Raw genomic sequence first — 21,786 nt, forward strand, 5'->3', positions numbered from 1 at the left:
CTGGCCTTTACACAGCTGCCTCTGCCAGTCACTGGGGGTGGGCCGCCCTGGGGAGGGCGTGCAGACGCGGCAGGAGGCCCCAGTGGAAGGCTCTCCGCTAATGGCCAGCAGCTGGGACAACCAGTCCTTTCCTGAAGGGGTCTGGGAGGCACATCCCAGAGTCTTTGGAGAAGCCAGCGTGGTTGATGGAGTGGGTTCCTGAGGACGTGAAGGAGGAGAGGCTCAGAGCCCAGGGGAAGAGATCAGCCTGGGACAAGGGGAGGGGCATCTCCTGCGTAATGAGGGGGAGAAGGAGGTACGAGTGGGGTCACATGGAGGTAAGGGTTTGAGAGGAGGGACAAGGATTGGGGGAAATCGAGCCCGATGACCTCTGTTTTCTTTGTAAACTCAGGAGCTGGGGCATCGGCTGAATGTGGGCTTGGGTAGGGTTAGGACTTGAGGAGAAAAGTCCTCAAGGTAAATGAGAGGATGCAGTCTGGGGACCACAGGACAGTGTGTTGAGGGGCAGCTGGTGATGGGGGGCCTGGAGGTTGTAAGCCCTGCCTGCTGGGTCACGTGGCTTCCGCAGCGGTCATCTGAGCCCGCCGGAGGAGCAGAGAGGAGCGTGCTCCCACTTGTGCTGGGCAGGTGTCGGGGAGAACAGGGGGCAACAGGGTGTTAGCTTCTTGCCTTAGTTTCCCCAGACAGCTCTTCAAGGCTCTTTAGAGAGAAACTCTCTGTTTTAAAAATGGTGTTTGTCTTCTAAGGGGACAAAGCATTAGAGGGTATTAGAGTTGATGTGTGGGTGACATCACCTGCTCCGTCAGTCCAGTTCATCGAGTTATTCTTTTATGGATCGTGCTTTTGGTGTTTTATTGTGAAATCTTTGTCTGTTTAAAGGTCACAAAGGTTTTCTACATTTTCTTCTGGAAGTTTTACAGTTTTAGGTTTCATGTTTAGGTCTCTGAACCATTTTGAGTTCACTCTTGCATGTGGTGTGAAGTGTAAACTGAGGTTCATTAATAATTAAGGAAATGCAAATTAAAATCACGTTGAAATAGTCCTTAGAATGGCTAAAATGAACTCATACTCTGCTGATGGGAACATACAAGGGCACAGTCACTGTGGAAACAGCTTGTCAGGTTCTTAAAAAGTTACACATGGTACAACCATTCTACTCCTAGGTCTTTAACTACAAGAAATGAAAGCATGTGTTCATAGAGACTTGTACAGACATGTTCATAGCAGCTTGACTGCAATATCCCCAAACTGAAAACAGCCCAAATGGGCATCAGCACGTGAGGGATAAACAAGCAGTGGTGCGTCCACCCAGCAGAACGCTGGTCATCAATGCAAAGGAACAAATGACACATGCAACAACCTGGATGGATCTCAAAATAATTGTGATGAGTGAAAAGGCAGAGCAAAAATTATACCTACTGTACAGTCTATTTACATAAAGCTCTAGAAAATGCAAACTAGTGACCAAGTACAGCACAGTGTTTGGGGGAGGCAGGAGGGGTTACAAGGGGCTTGAGGAAGCCTCTGGGGGTGATGGACATGTACATTCTCTTCGTTGTGGGGATGGTTTCATGAGTTACACACGTGTCACAACTTCAATTCGTATACTTTAAATAGTGCAGTTATTGTAGGTTAATTATACCTTAATAAAGCTGTTAGAAACTATTGACCTGAAAATTAAGTACATAATTGAATCATTGATAATTAGCGAAGGGAACAAACTTTTAACAATACTTACTCTCTTAAATGTCAATTTGGTCAACTTAGATCTATTAGAGATTTAAAAAGCACAACTCTGATAGTTCTGACATAAAACCCAACAGTCAGTTGTAACAGAATCTGACAAAAATGGGCGCTGTGTGTGTGTACCACAAACACTGCCTCTCAACACACTGAAGCCTTCCTATGTCAACTCCGAGTGTCCCAGAGTGACTACAAGTCAAGGTCCCCAGCAGGGATGACAGTGGCCCCCTTTCACCTGCTTCCCACGCCTCTGAGAGGCGCCCGTTCTTACTTCCACTTTGCAGATGGGGAGACTGAGGCTCGGGTTGCACGGTTTAGCCAAGGCCCACACTTGTACAGGGCATCAGCTCAGGGGTCTGGGTCCAAAGGCGTGCCAACCCACCCCCCTAACTCAGTCCATGCGATTTTCCTTTCTAGGGCTTTCCCCAGTATCGCTGCCATCCTCACGGCTAGCTCGAGCACGCGGAGGAGGCTGCTTTGAGTGCTTGCGGCACCGACTGAACAGCGCTGCCCTCTGCTGGGCGGCGCGTCTCCACCAGGTAAGACGCTCCCACAAGTCTACACTGCTGTCCGCAAGGACGCCGGCCCGCCCCCGCCCAGCCCACTCTCGGGACCCGCCCCTCCGGCGTCCCACCTGGGCCTCGCCCTTCCCCGGAAAGCCCCGCCCACACCGGGATCCGCCCCCGCCCACTCTCGAGCCCCCGCCCCAGGCCCCGCCCCACCTCGGGATAGAAAACGAAGGCGCGCTCGACCTCTCGGCGCTCGCCTGCTCGGGTCTGGCGGCGGCGGCGCGGCTGGAGCGGGTGGGGCGCGTGCGGCGGGGCCTCCGGGCGGCATGGAGGGGCAGGGGGCTGCTGCGCGGGGGAACGTCTCCCTGCACAACTTCAGCGCGAGGCTGTGGGAGCAGCTCGTCCACTTTCACGTCATGCGGCTGACGGACTCGCTTTTCCTGTGGGTGGGGGCCACGCCGCACCTGCGCAACCTCTCCGTGGCCATGTGCACCCGCTACGTGAGTGCGGCCGGAGGGCCGTGGGTGGGTAGAGGGGCCGGGGGGGCAGCGGCGCGGGGTCCGGGAGGGGGCGGAGGGGGCTAGGCATGCGGGGGACGGATGGGGTCTCGGAGGCCGGGCCGGTGGGGGCCGAACGGTGACCGAGGGCCTCAGGCGCGCGCCCCGTGCCCACCGGGTGCCCGCCGGGGAGACCGCGGATTCGGCGGCCCCCCAGGGCTGTCCTGGGTCGGGGAGGGGCGCTTGGGGCTCCCCGGGTCCGGGGTCGAAGAGGGTTGCGCTGGCCACCCGGGGAGAGCTGCGTCCCGCCGCTCGGCTGGTCGTCCTCCATTTCTGGTTGGAGTGTCAGGGCTCCGTCGTGGGACCTCTGCTGTCAGCTCACACTCGCCCTGGGGGGTGGCATCTGTCCTTGTTTTTCTTGCCGGCTCCCTGTTGACCACACTTACTTACATTTCCGGCCCAGACCTCTTTCCCGCCCTTCCCCTCCCCTCCCACGTCTCGCTGGCGGGTGTGATAGGCAGCTGTCCCTCGGCATTCCAGGCTCCGCCCCGCTCCTCCAGCAGCCAGCCCCTTTCTGTAGCAGCTCCGTCCCAATCTTGGGGTCATCTTTGGATCCCCTCTCCCACGCTCCACGCGCCCAGTGTCAGTGAAGCAGCAGGCACTGCTGTCAGCAGAACCTGCAGAATCCAGCCTCTTCTCACCTGCTGCCTGGGCCAAGCTGCATCTCTCGTGGCGGCTGAGGCCCCCTTTGCCACGTTATAGGTTTCTCAGAGCTGCTGTTGCAAAGTGCCACAGGCTGGGTGGCTGAAAACAACAGGCTGATTCCCTCCCAGATCTGGAGGCCAGAGTCTGAATCAAGGTGTCAGCAGGGCTGGTTCCTCCCGGAGGCTCTGGGGGAGAAGTCGCCCCCCGTCTTCTCTGGGGGAGAAGTCGTCCCGTCTCTGGGCTTCCGGTGCTGCTGGCAGCCTCGTCACCCCCAGTCCTGCTGCCAGTGCACAGGCCTTCTCCTCTGTGTGCCTCTGTCTCTTCCATTCTTCTGAAGACACCAGTTCTACTAGATGAAGGGTCCTTCTCACCTTAACTTACATCTCAATTACATCTGCAAAGGCCCTATTTCCAAATAAAGTCACCTGCACAGGTGCCAGGGGTTAGGACCTGGACGTACCTTTTGGAGGTCGTGGCTTAGCCCTCGGCACTGCCTTACGGCCAGTCCCCCCTGGGCTGCAGTCAGTATCGTCATCCCTCTGCTCAGACCTTCCGAGAGTCCAGAGCCCGCACTGACCTGCAGGCCCCGTCAGCTGCTGGGGCGCCCCTGCCCCCCTGTCTGTGCCCCACTCACCCCTCTGGGCTGCTCCAGCCTTTCACCGGGCAGGCCTGCCTGCTGCCAGGAGAGGCTGCACAGCTAGGGTGACACAGGCCCACTGCAGGGGGAGGCCGGCCTGGGACAGGAAGGGGGGCCATGGGACCCTGGGTGCTCAGGTGATCCAGGAGCGTTGGGCCTTGCAGGTGGGGCAGCACTGCTCTTTGTTTTCCTTGCAGGACCCCATCCCTGTGTCCACTGCCCTCCTTGGGGACGTGTCCGACACGACGTCCACCGGCCTCGCCCAGCGCTTAGGTAGGTCCTGCAGCTTAGCTGCCCGAGTGCCCGGGTGGGGACCTCGTTGTTCAGCGGAGCCGGGAGGCGAGTCGCTGGAGGAGGAAGACTCTGTCTGGGAGGCAGACCCCCGGTCTCTGCGGGAAGGAAGGCCTTGTACACCGGGCTTCTCAGGAGCTGAGCCGGTACCAGCACCGCTCGGGGCTTGTGCTGCCCACGGGCTCCCGTGTCGCTCTGGCTGCCGTCCAGGCCGACCAGTGACAGGTGATCTCCTCCTCCTCGTGGGAGGAGCGGGCGAGTGATGCCCACGGTGCCTAGTGGGTGGCGGCTCCAGGTAGCCTCCAGGGGTTCGGTGGGGCCCCGCGGAGCAGGAGGGACTGCCCTTCGCCGCAGGTGATGTCGCTCAGAGCTCGGAAGGGTGACGGCCTGGCCTAGGGTGGCCTGAAAGGGCGTCAGGCAGGGCCCCGAGGTTGAGGGCTCCAGCCCCCCTGCACCCAAAACGTGTCCTGCAAGATGCCCAGGTGGTTCAGGTAAAGGTGCCCCCAGCTGGTACCCATGACCGCTGGGTGGTCCCAGGCGCCGGGGACCTCGACCGGCAGGGCAGCCTTGCCTCCTGTCTGGCCTTCGTGTTCACAGTGTCCTGGCCACGTGCGGAGCCCTGGGTCCCGGCTGGGGGGTGGCGATGAGGCCGGGCCCTGATTTGAGGAGCTTCTTTTGCAGTTGTGTCGATGGTCCTGTCAGCCTCATCTCCGGGGAGTGGGGACGTGAGTGTCAGTCGCTCCGGGACGCACGCATGCGGACAGCGCAGCCACGCACTGGTGGAGGCACTGCCAGTGCGTCGAGGGCCAGGGCTGGCACAGGTGGCCCACAGGTCGCACGAGACGGGGCAGAGACCTGGCGGCTGCGTCTCGGGGACGTCCACCACACTTGTCCTTTAGCCTGAAGCTAGAGCAGCCTGGCTAGTAAGTTATTTTGGTAACTTTTTATGAGGAAGCAATTTAAAATTTACAGAAAAGCCACAGGAGAGATGTAAAGGATTCCTGCCTAGCCTTCGCCCAGACTCCCAGGTGCTATCATTGCTGCTCTGCGTTTGAGCTGCTGGTTTTTTGGGACCCACGGAGAGCAGGTGGGAGACCTGATGCCCCTTTGCTTCACTGCGTATTTGCCAGCGTTTCGGGGTGACGCACCCCCAGCAGGCAGGCCCTGTGTGCCGGGCCTGGTGGAGGAGGGAGGGAGGCTGCTGGTTTGTGGAGCTGGGACTGGTGGGCCCCCCGTGTGGGCCGAGTCCAGGAGAGGAGGCGGCGGGAGCTCATTCGATGAGCCACGAACCACCTGGTTATTCCAGTGAAGGGAGATGGGCTCCTGGTGTCCTCGAGATGAGATCTGGAAGCAGTTTGTGTGCGAAAACTAGGGTTCTTTTTCTTTTTTTGGGCATTTTATGCAAACGTTGGCGCTCTTTTTAACATTCTCTCACGTGGCTTACGTCGATTTATAATCTGCATAATTTGAAACAACACAGACCAAAAAATACAGACCAAAAAATACACTCTCACTTAACCAAAGCCAGACGCTAGTGGAGGCTCCCACCCTCCCGTATCCGCAGACCTGGCAGCCCTCGGCCACCGCCCAGCAGGGACGGGCACACGTGGTGAGATGCCAGCACCGCAGGGGGACAGGCGACGCGTGTGCTGAGGCCACAGAGGCCCGTTCCGCAGGGAGGTCACCTGCAGTTGAAAATGCGTTATTAACCGTCGTTAGTTGTCTGGAGGGAGCCGAGAAGAGACAGGTGCCCCGAGACAGTGTCTTGGGTGGAAGAGGTGAACGGCCTGGGGGCACTGGGGGCTTCGGTGTGGATGGGGACCCCCTGCCCTGTGTGGCTCTGGGGCGCAGGGTGGGGCTGCCGGGTGGACCGTGCAGGCGGGATGGTTCTTGGCTCGCGGAGGGACTGGAATCAGTGGCCCCCGGGGCCGGGGACTTTCCTGCCGCCGAATGCAGGCAGGCTGAGCGGCTGTGGCTCGACTGCCCCGGCTCTCCCCGTCCCCTTCTCTCTGCCTTTGCGGACGGGACTGACGTAGCCCCTGACTGCGGTGGGGGGAGGAGGGGCTTGCACCCGCCCCCTGTGGGGTGGGGCCCAGGGAGGAGCTATTTCACCGGAAGGGGAAGAGGGGACCGGTACCGCCTGGCTTGTCCTCGGGACCTGTCCTGCCTTCAGGTTATGGGTGTGCAACCGCACGTGCTTTTGGCGGTTGGAGCAGCTCACGTCAGCCATGAACGGTGCCGCAGAAAGGAGCTAAAACACGTCTCTCGCATCGCGTTGAGAAATCGTACGTGTGCACGTGTGCCTGCACGTGTGTATGTGTAGGAACGTCGGCTCCCGTCTGTGGGCAGGGGGAGTTGCTGGAGGGGGCGGTTCTGAAGTATAGATAGATTTTTTGGGCCGTGCCCCGCTGCTCGCGGGATCTTAGTTCCCCGACTGGGGATTGAACCCAGGCCCTCGGCGGTGGAGGCGTGGAGTCCTAACCACTGGACCGCCAGGGAAGTCCCAGGACCTTAGTGTTTTAAATACTTGCACATTATCTGTGCTTTTTAAAAAGCAGCACGACCAGCCAGCCCCGTGTGCAGAGCGGTGGGACTCAGACAGTAGAGACTGAGAGCAGACTCAGTGGGTCTGGGCGGGCCGAGGGTCTGCATCTCCCACGAGGTCCCGGCACTGTGGCCATGGGGACCGGCCTTTCAGAACCGCTGTTCGGTGCCTGTAGTCTGGTCTGCAGCAACTGCCCGTGACACCACAGGTGTCAGAGCTCGCTTCTCTCCCTGGAAGCCCACCTTCCCCTTCCAGGCCTTTCCCCGCAGTGGGTTGCACACGTCCGTGTGCTTTCTCTCGTTTCAGCCAGGAAGACCAGCAAACAGGTGTTTGTCAGCTATAACCTTCCAAACACCGACAGCAGCTTCACGTTGCTGGTAGAAAACAGGATCAAGGAGGAAATGGAGGCCTTTCCCGAGAAGTTCTAGCCCAGGCGGCAGCAAGGACGCAGATGCGCGCGCCCGGACGGACGTCTGAATAAACGCGTGGGGTGTCGCCAGCTGTCAGCAGGGTCACGCGTGACGTTTGTTTTTAAAGGGTCGGTCTTCCCGCCGTCACTGGAGTTGGGCCCCAGGGCTGCACCTGCAGGAGGAGGCAGGAGAAGGGCAGGGAAGGTTCCTCGCGGTCCTGGGGGGAGGGGTTCGGGGCCGTTGTGGGACGGAGGGGAAATCAGTCACGACTCCGTCAGGCCCATCTTGTCACGACCGGGGCCTGAGGCCCGAGGCCTGTGAGGTCCTTCTGTCGTGTGTCCCCACGTCCCGCCACTACTGAGTCTCACTTCTCTGGGCGCCGTTTCCTCACCTGTGAAGTGGGATGGTCTCACCTGGCTGGGTTATTGCTGGAAATGCTTCGCAAACCCCGGTGCCGAGGCCCCTAGGACCTGGGTCACGGTTTTACCCTTCTTGTTGAATGCATCCGAGTGTGTCAGCCCCTCCCTGGGCTTCCTGCTGCCCTGCCTGTCCTTCCGTCCCCTCTTTCCTCCAAGTCGTAGGCCCCTGCTGCGTCGTCTTAATCCTTGGCCTTTTCTGCTGCTTCAGGTGGAGTCCAGCCTTTCTGGTACGTGCACTCCTTTCCAGAAGCCGGTGGTGCTCAGGTCAGTGGCTCTCAACTTGTCTTCCGGTCGAATTGCTGGCAGAGCTCTTACAGGTTCCCTTCCCCAGACTCAGGCGGCCGGAGGCCCAGGTTTTGTGGGGTTGGAAAGCCCCCCACGTGCTTCTCAGCACAGCCAAGCCGAGAACTACAGGCAAAGGACTCTCTGATCTTTGGGGTCCACGTGGACCCCTTTTGTCAGGAGAGGCGGATGGTTTCGGGCCCTGTGACACGGTTCACGCGATGGGTGGCAAGCCCTGTGTCGAGCCAGTGCGGGCAGCCAGAGCGGTGACACTTTGGCCGGGACGGAAAGGACCTTCCGGGGACCAGGTCTGGGGCTCAGGACGCTAACCTGCAAGGCCCCGGCCGGTTGTGGTTTGGAAGCACAGTGGGTACCTTTCTAGGAAGAGCAGGTAACGCAAATCAGGGCTATGGAGAGGAGAGTTTGGTATAAATACTTTATTAAAGAAATATTGCTTTCTTGTTAAAAAATACTACATTAAAGAGAGCTCTGGGTTCTCAGTCTCTCCTGACCGAATCACAGTGTGAGAATCGTTTCCTCTCTAGGAACCTTCAGGCCACGGATTAGATTAGCAGGACATCCACACACAAGAGAAAAGAACTCTGAAACCTGCTGTCGCCCCCCGTTTCTCGGGGCCTGCGAACGGCAGTTTGATGTTTCCTCTGCCCGCCTTTACGATGGGGAATCTGCAGGCAGAGAAGCCCCCCGCGGTCCCCCGGGGGCAGAGCCGAGGCTGGGCTTACACAGGCGCTAAAGTAGGGACACAGCGAGACCTGAATCAACAGAGTTTATTACTCGTAGCCAGTGGTCACGAAATGCCCTTCACTGGACACCATCAGATGAGGTAGGGAAGACATTCCAGAGGAAGTTTGTTAATGGGGCAACATTTTTATTTCTGTACATTTACATACAAATCTCCCCCCAGGGTACGACAGCTGTGGCGTCATGCAGACAGGAACGTAAGGACAGGCCAGGACCGGGTGCAGGTTTGTGCTGGGAGCAGGCACCTCCAGGCGTCCCGTCCGTACGCAGGCCACACGGTTCTCACACAGAAACCTCCGGCCCGGGGCTGCTGGGCCACCGGGGCACCCCCAGCGGCACGCAGGCCGCACCACGTCGCCACCACCCTGTGGCCCAGGGGCTCGTCCTTTCGCGGCGCCTCAGCTGCCCTCGTGTGGCACCAGGAAGTGGTATTGCGGGCAGTACTTCCTCTGGGCCGTTTCTTTCTCCTGCTGTTCTGTGGCCGGACCAGCTTGCCCGCCCCCGTGCCCCTAGTCGCAAGTGGTATTGTAGTCTTTCAGGTAACATTTAAAACTTTTACTGTGTGTTTTGAGTGCTAACAGGCAGGGTATTGGGTGAGTATCGGGTGAGTTGTTACTGATTTCCAGACAGGAAGAGAAGGCAGGAGGATCACGTTTGTGCCTGACTCGTTGGAAGGGGGTCCCGGCTCCTGGGGGGCTGGGACTGAGGGCGCGGCGTGATGCCAGAGGAGTAGCTGGACCTTCCCAGGCAGCGGGCTGGGTGAGCCGGGTGGCGGACGTGCAGCGGCAGGCGCCTGAGAAGTGTCTCTCCCCTAAGCACGGAGGGACCTGGGCTGAGGGGTCCACGCGTGAGCACGGGGGTCTCGCAGAGCAGGCAGGACCGGCCCCGGCTGGGCTTGGGGCTGCCTCGCCCGCGTGGTGGGGGGTCTCACGGGGCTCGGCCCACAGGAAGCTTTTCTGCTTTGGCTACGCTCACAGCTGTCCCTCGGGACCAGCCTGACCCAGGGCCGCAGGAGGGGGCATGGAGGAGCCGGGAACCTCCCCTCCCTCACACCTGCCAGGCTTTGGTCCCGGGAGCCCCGCCCTCGCAGCCAGCTTCTCTTCTAGTCTATGAGCTGGTCCTGACCGCTGCGGTCACAGTGCTGGGCTCTGTGGGACCAGCGTCTACTGTTGTCACTTAAGACGGACCTCAGACTTTGGAACAGGGGTCTGGGAGCGCTGTGCCCGCCTTCCTGGAGGTGCCAGCTGTCCCCTGCGGCTTGAGCACGATCTCTAAAGGTCTACATGGCCAGCAGGAGGGCACGCACGGCCTGGGGTCTGGCGAGCGGCCTGGCTGCAAGGTGTCCTGGAGCTGGGGTGATGGGTGCAGACACACCTGGCAGGTGTGGCCCAGGGACCCCGCCAGCCCTGCGCTGCACGTCCTGCCCTGGACCGGGGACCCTGCGGCCGGCATGCTGAGAGAGGCTAAGGCGCTTCCCAGGTTTGGCACTCGAGCTGCACAGGTGTGAAGAAAGGCCTTGTAGATTAAGGTGAATGCGGACGGACGCTGAAACACAGAACAGACATGACTCAAGACACAAGGCAGGGCCATGAGGGGCTGGGCTGGTGGCCCTGGGACCAGGCGGTGTAGCTGCCGCCACCACACAGGCCTGCGCGTCTGCTCACCTCACGGCGTTCCCACCGAGCCAGCGGCTCCTCCCCGCGGCCGCCAGCTTGTAGGGGCACCGTGGGGGGACGGCAAGACAGACTGGAGGGGACAGGAGGCGAGCGGGGACGCGCTCCACCTCTCTCCTGGGCCTCGGAGTCTGGGCAGCCGTGGGCTGGGAGTCCCCTCGCTGCTTCCCACGGACCCAGGGCCACGCCTTCCCTGGAAGAAGAGCCCACGGCAGAGGCACCGTGGGGAGGTGGACCCTTCCAGGAAGAGCCCAGGCTGTCCCGGGACTGCCACAAGGCGGTGCCTGCCTGGCCAGCGAGGGGTGTTTCTCAGCATCTCCTGCGTTTCCTCTGAAACGGCTCCAGACAGGTGCAGAGAGCCTGACCTGGAAAGGCAGGGGGATGAAGTGAGGAACACAACGAAAACCCTTGGAGTCGGGTGGGGCTCGAGCTTTGGTGAGTTATTGCTTCTCTCAGTTGGTCTTGATGTTCTCGGAGGCTGCCGTCAGCAGAGCTCCCCAGTGAGGGCCTGCTCCAGGCCCAGCTCCGTGCTGACGGAAGCAGAGGGCTCTGGGGTCTCCGCCGGCGGCTAGCGGAGCCGAGGCCTCCAAGCTGGTGATTTCTGCGCCGTGTGTGCTCGGGATGTGGCTGGCGGGCCGTGTTTGCAAGAGCACCGCTCCCTCCTGGGGGCTGCCTAGCCTATTGAGTTATTTTCCTATTGGTGTTAGTTCAGGAAGTAGTCGTGTGTTCATGTTGTGCTGGCAGAAAAGCTGACTGCAAGAGGGGACTTTCCTGCTGGAGCTGAACCAGGAGGAGGGGTGATAACAGTAACTTGTCTCTGATCGATGGCGTCGCTGCTCGGGATCTGAGCTGGGCAGCCCTGCCTTGGAGACCGTGGCGATACCGCCACTAATCAGGCTCTTCCCCCAAAGAGCTTCCAGCATCAAGTATAAAAGGATGATCTCGCGGGAAAGACTAAGCTGGTTTTAATGATACCGTGAGCTGCTTTCCCCCAGCACATGGAGCAGAAGCTCTTACCTTACAGAGAAAACCTTTAAAAACCATATACAGACTCTAGCAAAACCCTAACCATTTACATTTCAGTCTGAATAAAGCACAGCTGTGGGAGTGCTCCGGAAGGTGGCTGGTTGTGCACGGCCTCGGGGACAGCTGGCTCTGAGGGCGCAGCCGGACCTCCCGGGGAGCCTGGGCTGCGCGGTCCTCACGGTGTGTCCTCGGCCACTGCGTCCCTCTTCCTGAGGAGGTGGGACCCGTGAAGGGAAGGGAGTAAAGTGCTCTTTAAAAATGACCAAAATAAATACAAACGTTTCATGGCAGAAAGGAAAGTCTTTGAAGGGTCATTTGCAAAGTCCTCTTCCTCACACGTGGGCTCCTTGGGGGTCCCCACGCCGGCCTCAGCAGAGTGGGCCCACCCATGGCCACGGTCAGCCCGGTCCGCCCCCAGGGCCCTGCTACATGGGCCGCCCGCCGTTGGCCGTGGCACGGTCCGGCAGCCCGTCGCCCGCGGCGGCCACGTCGTGCAGCCCCGAGTAGTCCTTGAGCTCGGCGTTGGTCAGCAGCAGGGGCTGCTCCCCGCGCCTGGGTGGCAGCAGGGGCTGGCGCGTGTAGTGCTCGCCGTCGGGGATGCTCTCGGGCAGGTTCTGGTCCCGGCTCTCGGGCAGCAGCAAGAGGCAGATGATGCAGATGAGCGTGCAGCAGGCGAAGATGATGTGGTGCAGGAAGTAGCCCTTCTGGTTGTGCAGCTCGATGATGGGCGCCGTCAGCATGCCAAAGCCCGCGCTGGCCAGCACCAGCCCCAGGCCGCCGCACCTGCGGGGAACGCACAGGTAGGCGGCGGGTCGGGCCCACAGGCACGGGGCCCCAGCACCGGCGCACGGCCAGCTCCCCCCAACCCCCTTCACCTCCTGCATCTGCTGCCCCCGCTATTCAGTGAACATTTTCCTCACCAGCCCCAAACTTCTTACTAGGTGACTGTGATAAATACCACTGTAGGGGACAAGCGGCCTCGCTTGCCGTGAATAACGTAACATTTTGTTTCTCGACGCTGTATCCATTTACGCTGTTTTTCCAAGGCTCGCTCTTCATTTAGAAGCGGGGAGGGTGGCCGGGGGTTAAAGAAGGCATTAAGGACACGTCGACAGGAGAGCTGCCGAGGTGGTGGAGTGGAAAGACCCCCCCCAGCTCGCCTCTTCCCGTGGGCACGCCGGACTCACAGCTGCGCGGAGCAGCCATCGATGAACAGGACCAGAGCCAGAAAGATCTACAGCTGGACACAAAGGACCAGAGCCTGCCAGAAAGATCCACGGCTGAAGACACGGGAGGAGCCACAATGAGCCAGGTAGGGGGAGCAGACGTGCGAGATGATCGAGGCTCGTGACCCCCACCGGGGGGGCGACCCACACACCGGAGAGCAAGCACATCGCGGAGGTTCTCCCACAGGAGACAGTTCTGAGCCGCACATCGGGCTCCGTAGCCCGCAGGTCCTATACCAGGAAAACGGGCCCCCGGGGATGGGGGGCTTTCAGGGGTCCCAGAGGACTGGGGGAAACAGAGACTCCACTGTTACAGGGAGTACACAAAATCCCACGTGCACTGGGACCAAGGGCAGAGCAGTAACTTGATAGGAGCCTGGGCCAGACGTACCTGCTGGACTTGGAGAGTCTCTCAGACAGGCAAGGGGGCAACTGCAGCTCACCCTGGGGACACAGATGCTGGTGGCAGACATATTTGGGAGCTTTCTACCATGGGGACGCTGGTGCCGGTGACCACCGTCCTGGCTCATGAGCTCTGAGACCCGGTCCCACCCAACCGCCTGTAGGTGCCAGTGCTGGGACCACCAGCTGGGTGGGAACACAGCCCCACCCCTCAGCGGACAGGCTGCTTAGAGACTTCCTGAGCACGCAGCTGGCCACCTCTGGACATGGCCCTGCCCACCAGAGGGCCAAGATTCTGCTCCACCCACCAGCTGACAGGTGCTGGCCTCTGCTGCTAGGAAGCCTGCACAGCCTCTAGACCAGTCCCGCCCACCACGGGGCAGAAACCAGAAGCAGGAAAACCACGATCCTGCAGCTTGCAGACCTCGGCGCTCCCAGCTGGCCAGTGCAAGCTTCTGGACACCCCGGACCCCATACCCAACTGTGCTAGGAACTGGCCCCAGCCACCAGCAATCTTACACCAGCTCTCTGGCACTCACCCCAGGACCTGGCTTCACCCAGCAGTAGGGGGTCAACAGCTCCAGAGTCGCCTGGACCCTGACATCACCCATCAGTGACCTGGCACTAGCCCCAGGGTCCCTGGGGATTCTGCAGTCAGCTGCCTCCTGACCAGGCCCCACCAACCAGTGGCCTCCACACAAGGCAGAGCTTGGCAGTCAACCAGACCGGGTGCCAACTAAGCCCACCAGACCACCCACGTAGCCAGCCCTCCAAAACAGAAGGAACCACACAGCCCTCACAGGGGGCGCCCCTACATACAGCTCTGGTGACGAGTGTGCTGCTGGGATGCGTAATGTCTCCTACAGAGGGGGCCACTGCTGAGGTCGAGAAACAACCTACCACATACGTAATACACAAACAGCAACTCAGACAAGACGAGGTGGCACAGAAACCTGCTGCAGACGAAGGAACAAAATAAACCCCCAGGAGAACAACTAAGCGGAGTGGAGACAGGCAGTCTACCCAAGAAAGAGTCCAGAACGACGACAGTGAAGATGATCAGAGAGCTCGGGAGAAGAACGGATGCACAGAGCAAGGAGTTAAAAGCTTTTAACAAGAGTCAGAAAATACAAAGAACAGCCATACAGAGGTGAAGACTATAGTAATAAATGAAGGCGTCAGCAGCAGACTGAGTGACACAGAGGAACGGATCAGCTGGAAGACAGAGCAGTGGGAGCCACTGCTGCTGCTGAACAGAAGGAAGAATGAAAAGAAGTGAGGCCAGAGTGAGAGACTCTGGGACACCAGGCACACATAATGCTTGCATTACAGGGGTCCCAGAGGAGGAGAGAGAGCAGGGGGCACAGAACATATTTGAAGACATAACCACTGAAGACTTGTTTAACCTGGGAAAGGAAACAGACATCAAGGTCCAGGAAGCACAGAGAGTCCCAAACAGGATCAACCCAAAGAGGACCACTCCAAGACTCACTGCAACTGAAGTACCAAAAAATAAAAACAGAATATTAAAAGCAGCAAGAGAAAAGCAACAAACAACATACAAGGGAACTCCCGTAAGGCTATCAGCTGTTTTTTAGTGGAAACTGCAGGCCAGAAGGGAATGGCATGATCTATTTTAAATGATGAAGGGATAAAACCTACAACCAAGAATACTCTGCTCAGCAAGGCTCTCGTTCAGATTTGATGGAGAGATCAAAGCTTTACAGACAAGCAAAAACTAAGAGTTCAGCACCAAACCAGCTTTACAGCAAATGTTAAAGGGACTTCTCTAAAAGAAAAATAAATAGCTACGACTAGAAACAAGAAAACTATGGAAAGAACTAAGCGGTAAGGGCAAACATATAGTAAAGGTAGGAAGTCATCCACAAACAAAGCTAGTGGGGGGGTTAAAAGAAATGATAAAATCATGTATATCCACAATAAGCAGTTAAGGGATGGACAGAACAGTTAGATGGAAAATAGGATGTGAGGGGAGAAGAGGACAAAGGCAGGGTTTCCTTTGTTTTGTTTGTTTCTTAAAAATTTACTTTTGGCCGCATTGGTGCAGGGCTGCATTGCTGCAGGGCTTTCTCTAGTTGCAGTGAGCGGGGGCTATTCTTCGTTGCAGTGCACAGGCTCATTGTGGTGGCTTCTCTTGTTGCGGAGCACGGGCTCTAGGCTTGCGGGCTCAGCAGTTGTGGTGCGAGGGCTTAGTTGCTCCGCGGCATGTGGGATTTTCCTGGACCAGGGCTCAAACCCGTGTCCCCTGCATTGGCAGACGGATTCCCAACCACTGCGCCACCAGGGAAGTCCCAAATGCAGAGTTTTAAAATTAAGAGATCAGCACCCTGAAACAGTCACATGTATATATACATAGACTGCTATATGATATACATAGACTGCTATATGAAAACCTCACGGCAACCACAAGTCAAAAATCTGTAGTAGATACACCCATAAAAAAGAAAAAGGAATCCAAACGTTAAACTAAAGATAGTCGTCAAATCACAAGAGAAGAAAGCAAAAGAAGAAAGGGGGATAAAGACCTCCAAAATCAAATTCAAAACAATGAACAAAATGGCAGTCAGAACATACATATCGATAATTACCTTGAGTGTAAATGGACTAAGTGCTCCAACCAAAAGACGCAGGCTCGCTAAATGAATACAAACACAAGACCCGTATATATGCTGTCTACAAGAGACCCACTTCAGACCTAGGGACAGACACAGACTGAAAGTGAAGGGATGGAAAAAGATATCCCATGCAAATGGAAATCGAAAGCTGGAGTAGCAATACTCATATCAGGAAAAGTAGACTTTAAAACAAAGGCTATTACAAGAGACAAAGAAGGACACCACATTTTGGATAAAATGATCAATCCAAAGAAGATATAACCATTGTAAATATATATGCACCCAACACAGGAGCACCTCAATATATAAGGCAAATGTTAACAGACACAGAGGGAGAAACTGACAGTAACACAATAATAGGGGACTTTAACAGCCCACTCACATGGATGGACAGATCACCCAGTAAGAAAACACTGACCCTAAATGACACACGAGACCAGATGCACTTAATCGATATATATATAAAGAGAGCATTCCATTTGAAAGCAGCAAATACACATTCTTTCCAAGTGCATATGGAACATCATCCAGGACAGATCACATGCTAGGCCATAAAACAAGCCTCAGGACATTAATATATCCGGCAGCTTTTCTGACCACAAAACTATGATACCAGAAGTCAACTACAAGAACAGAACTGCAGAAAACACAAGCACAGGGAGGCTAAACAATATGCAACTAAACAACCAGTGGATCGCTGAAGAAATTAAAGAGGAAACAGAAAAATACCTAGACACAAATGAAAAAGAAAACACAACAATTCAAAACCTATGGGACACAGCAAAAGCAGTTCTAAGAGATAAGTTTACAGTGATACAAGCTTACCTCAGGAAATAAGAAAAATCAAACGAACAACCTAACCATACTCCTAAAGGAACTAGAGAAAGAACAAACAAAACCCAGAGTTAGTAGAAGGAATGAAATCATAAAAATCAGAGCAGAAATAAATGAAACAGAGACTAAAGAAACAATAGAAAAGATCAGCGAAACTAAAAGCTGGTTCTTTGAAAGGCTAAACAAAATTGATAAACCTTTAGCCAGACTCATCAAGAAAAAAAGGGAGAGGGCCCAAATCAATAAAATCATAAATGATAAAAGAAGTTTCAACTGACACCACAGACATACAAAGGACCATAAGAGACTGCTGTGAACAACTATATGCCAATAATAATAGTCAACCTAGAAGAAATGGGCAAATTCTTAGGTACAATCTCCCAAGACTGAACCAGGAAGAAATAGAAAATATGAACAGATAATTACCAGTAATGAAACTGAATCAGTAATTTAAAAACTCCCAAAACACAAAAAAGTGCAGGACTAGATGGCTTCACAGGTGAATTCTACCAAACATTTAGAGAAGAGCTAACCCCTATCCTCCTCAAACTATTCCAAAAAAACTGCAGAGGAAGGAACACTTCCGAATTCATTCTATGAGGCCACCATCACCCTGATACCAAAACCAGACAAAAATATCACAAAGTTATAGGCTGCTGATTAATAACATAGATGCAAAAACCCTCAACAAAACATTAGCAAACCAAATCCAACAATATATTAAAAGGATCATACACCACAATCAAGTGGGACTTATCCCAGGGATGCAAGGGTTTTTCAAGATCTGCAAGTCAGTGTGATACACCACATTGACAAACTGAAGAATAAAAACCATATGATTTCTCCATAGATGCAGAAAAAGCTTTTGACAAAACTCAACACCGGTTTATGATAAGAACTCTCCAGGAAAGTGGGCATAGAGGGAACATACCTCAACATAGTAAAGGCCATATGACAAACCCACAGCTAGCATCATACTCAACAATGGAAAGCTGAAAGCATTTCCTGTAAGATCAGGAATGAGACAAAGATACCCAATCTTGCAACTTTTATTCAATATAGTTTTGGAAATCTTAGCCACAGCACTCAGAGAAGAAAAAGAAATAAAAAGAATCCAAATTGGAAAGGAAGAAGTAAAACTGTCACTGTTGTGGATGACATGATACTATAAATATATACAGAAAATCCTAAAGATGTCACCAGAAAACTATGGAGCTCATCAATGAATTTGGTAAAGTTGCAAGATATAAAATTAATATACAGAAACCTGTTGCATTTCTATACACTAACAATGAACTATCAAAGAGAAATTAAGGAAACAATCTCATATACCATTGCAACAAAGAGAATAAAATACCTAGGAATAAACCTACTCAGAAAACTATGTCACTGATGAAAGAAATTGAAAACGACAAAAAAGAGATGGAAAGATATATCGTGTTCTTGGATTGGGAGAATTAATATTGTCAAAATGACCGTACTACCCAAGACAAGCTACAGATTCAATGCAATGCCTATCAAAATACCCATGACATTTTTCACAGAACGAGAATAATTTAAAAATTTTAATGGAAATGCAGGAGACCCTAAATAGCCAAAACACTCTTGAGAAAGAAGAGCAGAGCTGGAAGGACCACACTCCCTGACTTCAGACTATACTACAAGGTTACAGTAGTCAAAACAGTATGGTACTGGCACAAAAACAGACAGATAGATCAGTGAAACAGAGAGCCCAGAAATAAACCCATGCTCTTATGGTCAATTAATCTATGACAAAGGAGCCAAGAATGTACAATGGGGAAAAGAGGGTCAAGGATTCTTTTCTGGAACATCCATGGCACACACTGTGTTTCATAAATGTGGGGATGCTGCAGATCAGATCACCCTGGTTCCTCGGCAAGAGGGCCACCGTCCCAGTGAATGGGGCAGAGTGAATGTGAAGACCTTACAAAGAGCGGTGCGACTGACTCCACTGGAAGGTGAATAAACGAGCACCTGAAACAGCTCTTCAGTCCTTGTGAGTCTGGCCACTCCAGGAAGCCACAGGAGGCTGCAAGGGATTATATGGGGCACCAGAAATAAAGGACGTGTTTCACGGGCCTTTGATACCAGTGAGAGATCATTTTCTCTAAAACTGCCCATGTGGGACTTCCCTGGTGGTGCAGTGGCTAAGAATCCGCCTGCCAATGCAGGGGACACAGGTTCGAGCCCTGTCCAGGAAGATCCCACATGCCATGGATTAAGCCCGTGCACCACAACTACTGAGCCCTCATGCCACAGCTACTGAAGCCCGCGTGCCTAGAGCCCGAGCTCAGCAACAAGAGAAGCCACCGCGATGAGAAGCCCGCTCACTGCAATGAAGAGCAGCCCCCGCTCGCCACAACTAGAGAAAGCCTGCTCGCAGCAACGAAGACCCAACGCAGCCAAAAATAAATAAGTAAATTTATTAAAACAAAACAAAACTGCCCACGTCTGCCTGACCTTCCCGTAAGTTGAGTGGGGTGGTGCTGATGAGCGTGAGAGGCTTCCCCGCTCAGTGCAGTAAAGTGCTCACGTGGTTAGTGCACAGGGACGTGAGTGCACAGCCCACAAGGAATTCCTGAGCAAGGAGCTGGCTTCCCCTCAGAGTCCAGGTGAACTATGTCATGGTAGCAAGTCACCTCAAATGAGATGGAACGTATTTGATTTATGGTAGGGTTCGATGACTTGTTTTTAAAAAGTACAGATGCATATATATAAAATACAATCCATGTACACGTGCATATGTAATATGCAATATAGCCTTACGTATTTTTTTCCACAAAAGCAATTTTCTGTTGGTGTTCTATCAAGGAGACCTTGAAATTAGGAACAACTGTGGCAGAATCTGGTATTCCATTTTTGGATCTGTGTTTCTTTTAGAAATCTCAGTTCAGAGAATGGGATCATTACGTGCTTGGTTCTAAGGTGCTAACTTCATCTTTCTCCCCGCAAATGCTGACTCTGTACATTTTCTGCTTTTCTCCAGGTTGTCACGAGAGGGCAGCACACGCTCACGTTTAAACAGGAGAGTGGCAGCCGCCTCGATTTACAGATAAAGGAGAACCTGGAGCAAGGCTGCCTTCTAGCGCTTTCGGAGCTCGAAGGCTTTTACTGGCTGTCTTTATTTTACTAGTAATAATATCTAAATTACTTTGAGGATAGAAAGATAGGTACACAGGCAGACTTCTTAGAAGTAGCAAGCGTGACAAAACTTCTGGAATCTTCAGAAAAAAATAAAAATAAAGGAAAAAAAGAAAAATAAACAAAAAACCAAAAACAACAACAAAAAAGAATCTTCAAATTATTCTTTTAACCATGTTAATACCAGCGTCTTGAACACAGAAAACAAACCTCCTGTTTTCCACTTCCTTCTCTGTATTACTTGTCTTGACTACCTTCCTGTGAAGTCAAGGACGAAGAAACATTTCTGCCCATCTTTACAGGAATATCACTGCCAAAAATATTCAGGTAGGAATAATGAACACCACCAGTTGTCACTTACTGCGGCCAGACCCTCTGTGTACAGTCTGTCCCCCACCAGTGCCCCCACAAGAAGGCCGTCATGACGAGAAGGCCGTCATGACTAGTCTTGTTTTGGGGCAGAGATGAGCCCAGCTGAAGGACGTGCCCAAGGCCACAGAGGAACACAGGTTCCCTGCCTGCTAAAGGCCCGAGTCGGGGGCTCGGGGGGGGGGGGGGATGTGACCTGTGTGCTTGGCTGTCCCCTGTCCTGTCTGTCCCCCTCCTGCTGTTTAATGGTGAGGATTACCCATCACCCCCTTGGCCTGCGGTCACTCATTGAGCCTGTGTTATAAACATTTATATATATATGATGCAAATTTTAAAACAAGCTAAACGACCCCACGTGTCACGTGACACACAGGCCATCTCTCTTCCTGGTGCCCGTTCCTGAGGCATGTCTGGAGCAGTGACATCAGGTGGGGTCCATTGGGGGTGGGCACAGGGAGGAGCCAGAAGGAAGGTCTCCGGAAGGAAGACGCTTGGAGGAAGGGGTGGGCACCTGAGGGGAGGGAAGAGCTCAGCCGGAGAAGGGGGTGGCAGCCAGGGAGCGGGTGAGGAGGTGTCAGGCGGTGAAGTGGCCCCTCTGCTCAGGCAAAGGAAACAAAAGGAAAAAGAAACAGGACCTAATTTAACTTTTTAAAGATTTTGCACAGTAAAGGAAACCATGGACAAAATGAAAAGACAACCTACTGCATGGCAGACCCTGTTTGCAAATGATATGACCAATAAAGGGTTGACATCCAAAACATGTAACAGGTCATACAGCTCAACATCAAAAAACAAACAAAACCCCGATTGAAACAATGGCACAAGAACTGAATAGGCATTTTTCCAAAGAAGAAATGCAGGTGGGCAACAGGCACATGAAAAGCTGTTCAACATCGCTAGTCATCAGGAAATGCAAATCAAAACCACAATGAGGCATCACCTCACACCGGTCAGAACGGCCATCATCAAAAAGAACACAGGTAACATGTTGACGAGGATATGGAGAAAAGAGAACCCTCGCGCACTGCTGGTGGGAATGTGAAATGGTACAGCCGCTATGGAGACCAGTCTGGAGGTTTCTCAAAAAACTAAAAATAGAACTACCATATGATCCAGTAATTCCACTTTTGGGTATATATCCAAAAAAACTGAAAATACTAATTCAAAAAGATACATGCACCTCTGTGTTCGTAGCAGTATTACAATAGCCAAGACATGGAAGCAACCTAAAGGTCTACTGACAAAGAAGATGCGGTAGACATATGCAGTGGAATATTACTCGGCCATCAAAAAGAACGGAATTTTGCCATTTGCAACATGGGTGGGCTTGGAGGGCATTATGGGAAAGACAAATACTGTATGATATCACTTATGTTTGGAATCTAAAAAATACAACGAACTAGGGAAGATAACAAAAACGAAACAGACTCTGGTTACCAGCGGGGAGCGGGAAGCAGGGAGGGGCGACATGGGGGTAGGGAGTGAGAGGTACGAACTATTAGGTATGAAACAAGCTACAAGGATGTACTGTACAACACGGGGACTACAGCCAGTATTTTATAATTTACCTTTAAATTGCTATATATTAACCTTCAAAAATTATGAATCACTGTGTTGTACACCTGAAACATCATATTGTATATCAACTATATCTCGAT

The 21,786-nt window shown here is 53.9% G+C and overlaps 2 protein-coding genes and 1 long non-coding RNA gene across 8 annotated transcripts in view; 2 read left to right on the forward strand and 1 right to left on the reverse strand.

The window, feature by feature from the left end:
• Positions 1-2,458: 2,458 nt before the first annotated feature.
• On the forward strand, positions 2,459-21,056 carry PSMG4 (proteasome assembly chaperone 4). 5 transcript variants are annotated; one of them, XM_027128256.1, is made up of 4 exons: positions 2,459-2,776; positions 4,289-4,364; positions 5,064-5,305; positions 7,234-7,346. In XM_027128256.1, the coding sequence occupies exons 1-3, from the start codon at positions 2,579-2,581 to the stop codon at positions 5,279-5,281; spliced, it is 492 nt and encodes a 163-aa protein (XP_026984057.1). In that variant the 5' UTR covers positions 2,459-2,578; the 3' UTR covers positions 5,282-5,305; positions 7,234-7,346. The 5 variants fall into 5 exon arrangements, with proteins under 5 accessions (XP_026984057.1, XP_026984062.1, XP_026984058.1 ...); XM_027128257.1 differs by having other exon boundaries at positions 2,500-2,752; XM_027128261.1 differs by lacking the exons at positions 5,064-5,305; positions 7,234-7,346 and adding an exon at positions 19,605-21,056 and having other exon boundaries at positions 2,473-2,776.
• On the forward strand, positions 7,353-11,587 carry LOC113631681 (uncharacterized). Its single transcript, XR_003437494.1, has 3 exons — positions 7,353-7,465; positions 7,965-8,020; positions 8,584-11,587. It is a non-coding gene; the product is annotated as an uncharacterized LOC113631681 (long non-coding RNA).
• Positions 11,418-21,786, reverse strand: part of SLC22A23 (solute carrier family 22 member 23) — a 144,044-nt gene continuing 133,675 nt past the window's right edge. The window contains exon 11 of one of the 2 annotated variants that reach the window (XM_027128248.1): positions 11,418-12,282. In XM_027128248.1, the coding sequence (XP_026984049.1) occupies positions 11,925-12,282 (358 nt within the window). In that variant the 3' untranslated portion in view covers positions 11,418-11,924. The remainder of the gene's footprint in view (positions 12,283-21,786) is intronic. The other variant, XM_027128250.1, reaches the window with a different exon arrangement.

This window comes from Aethalodelphis obliquidens, unplaced genomic scaffold (assembly GCF_003676395.1).
Source record: "Aethalodelphis obliquidens isolate GAN/ISIS:26980383/991018 unplaced genomic scaffold, ASM367639v1 scaffold34, whole genome shotgun sequence".
NCBI lineage: Eukaryota > Metazoa > Chordata > Mammalia > Artiodactyla > Delphinidae > Aethalodelphis > Aethalodelphis obliquidens.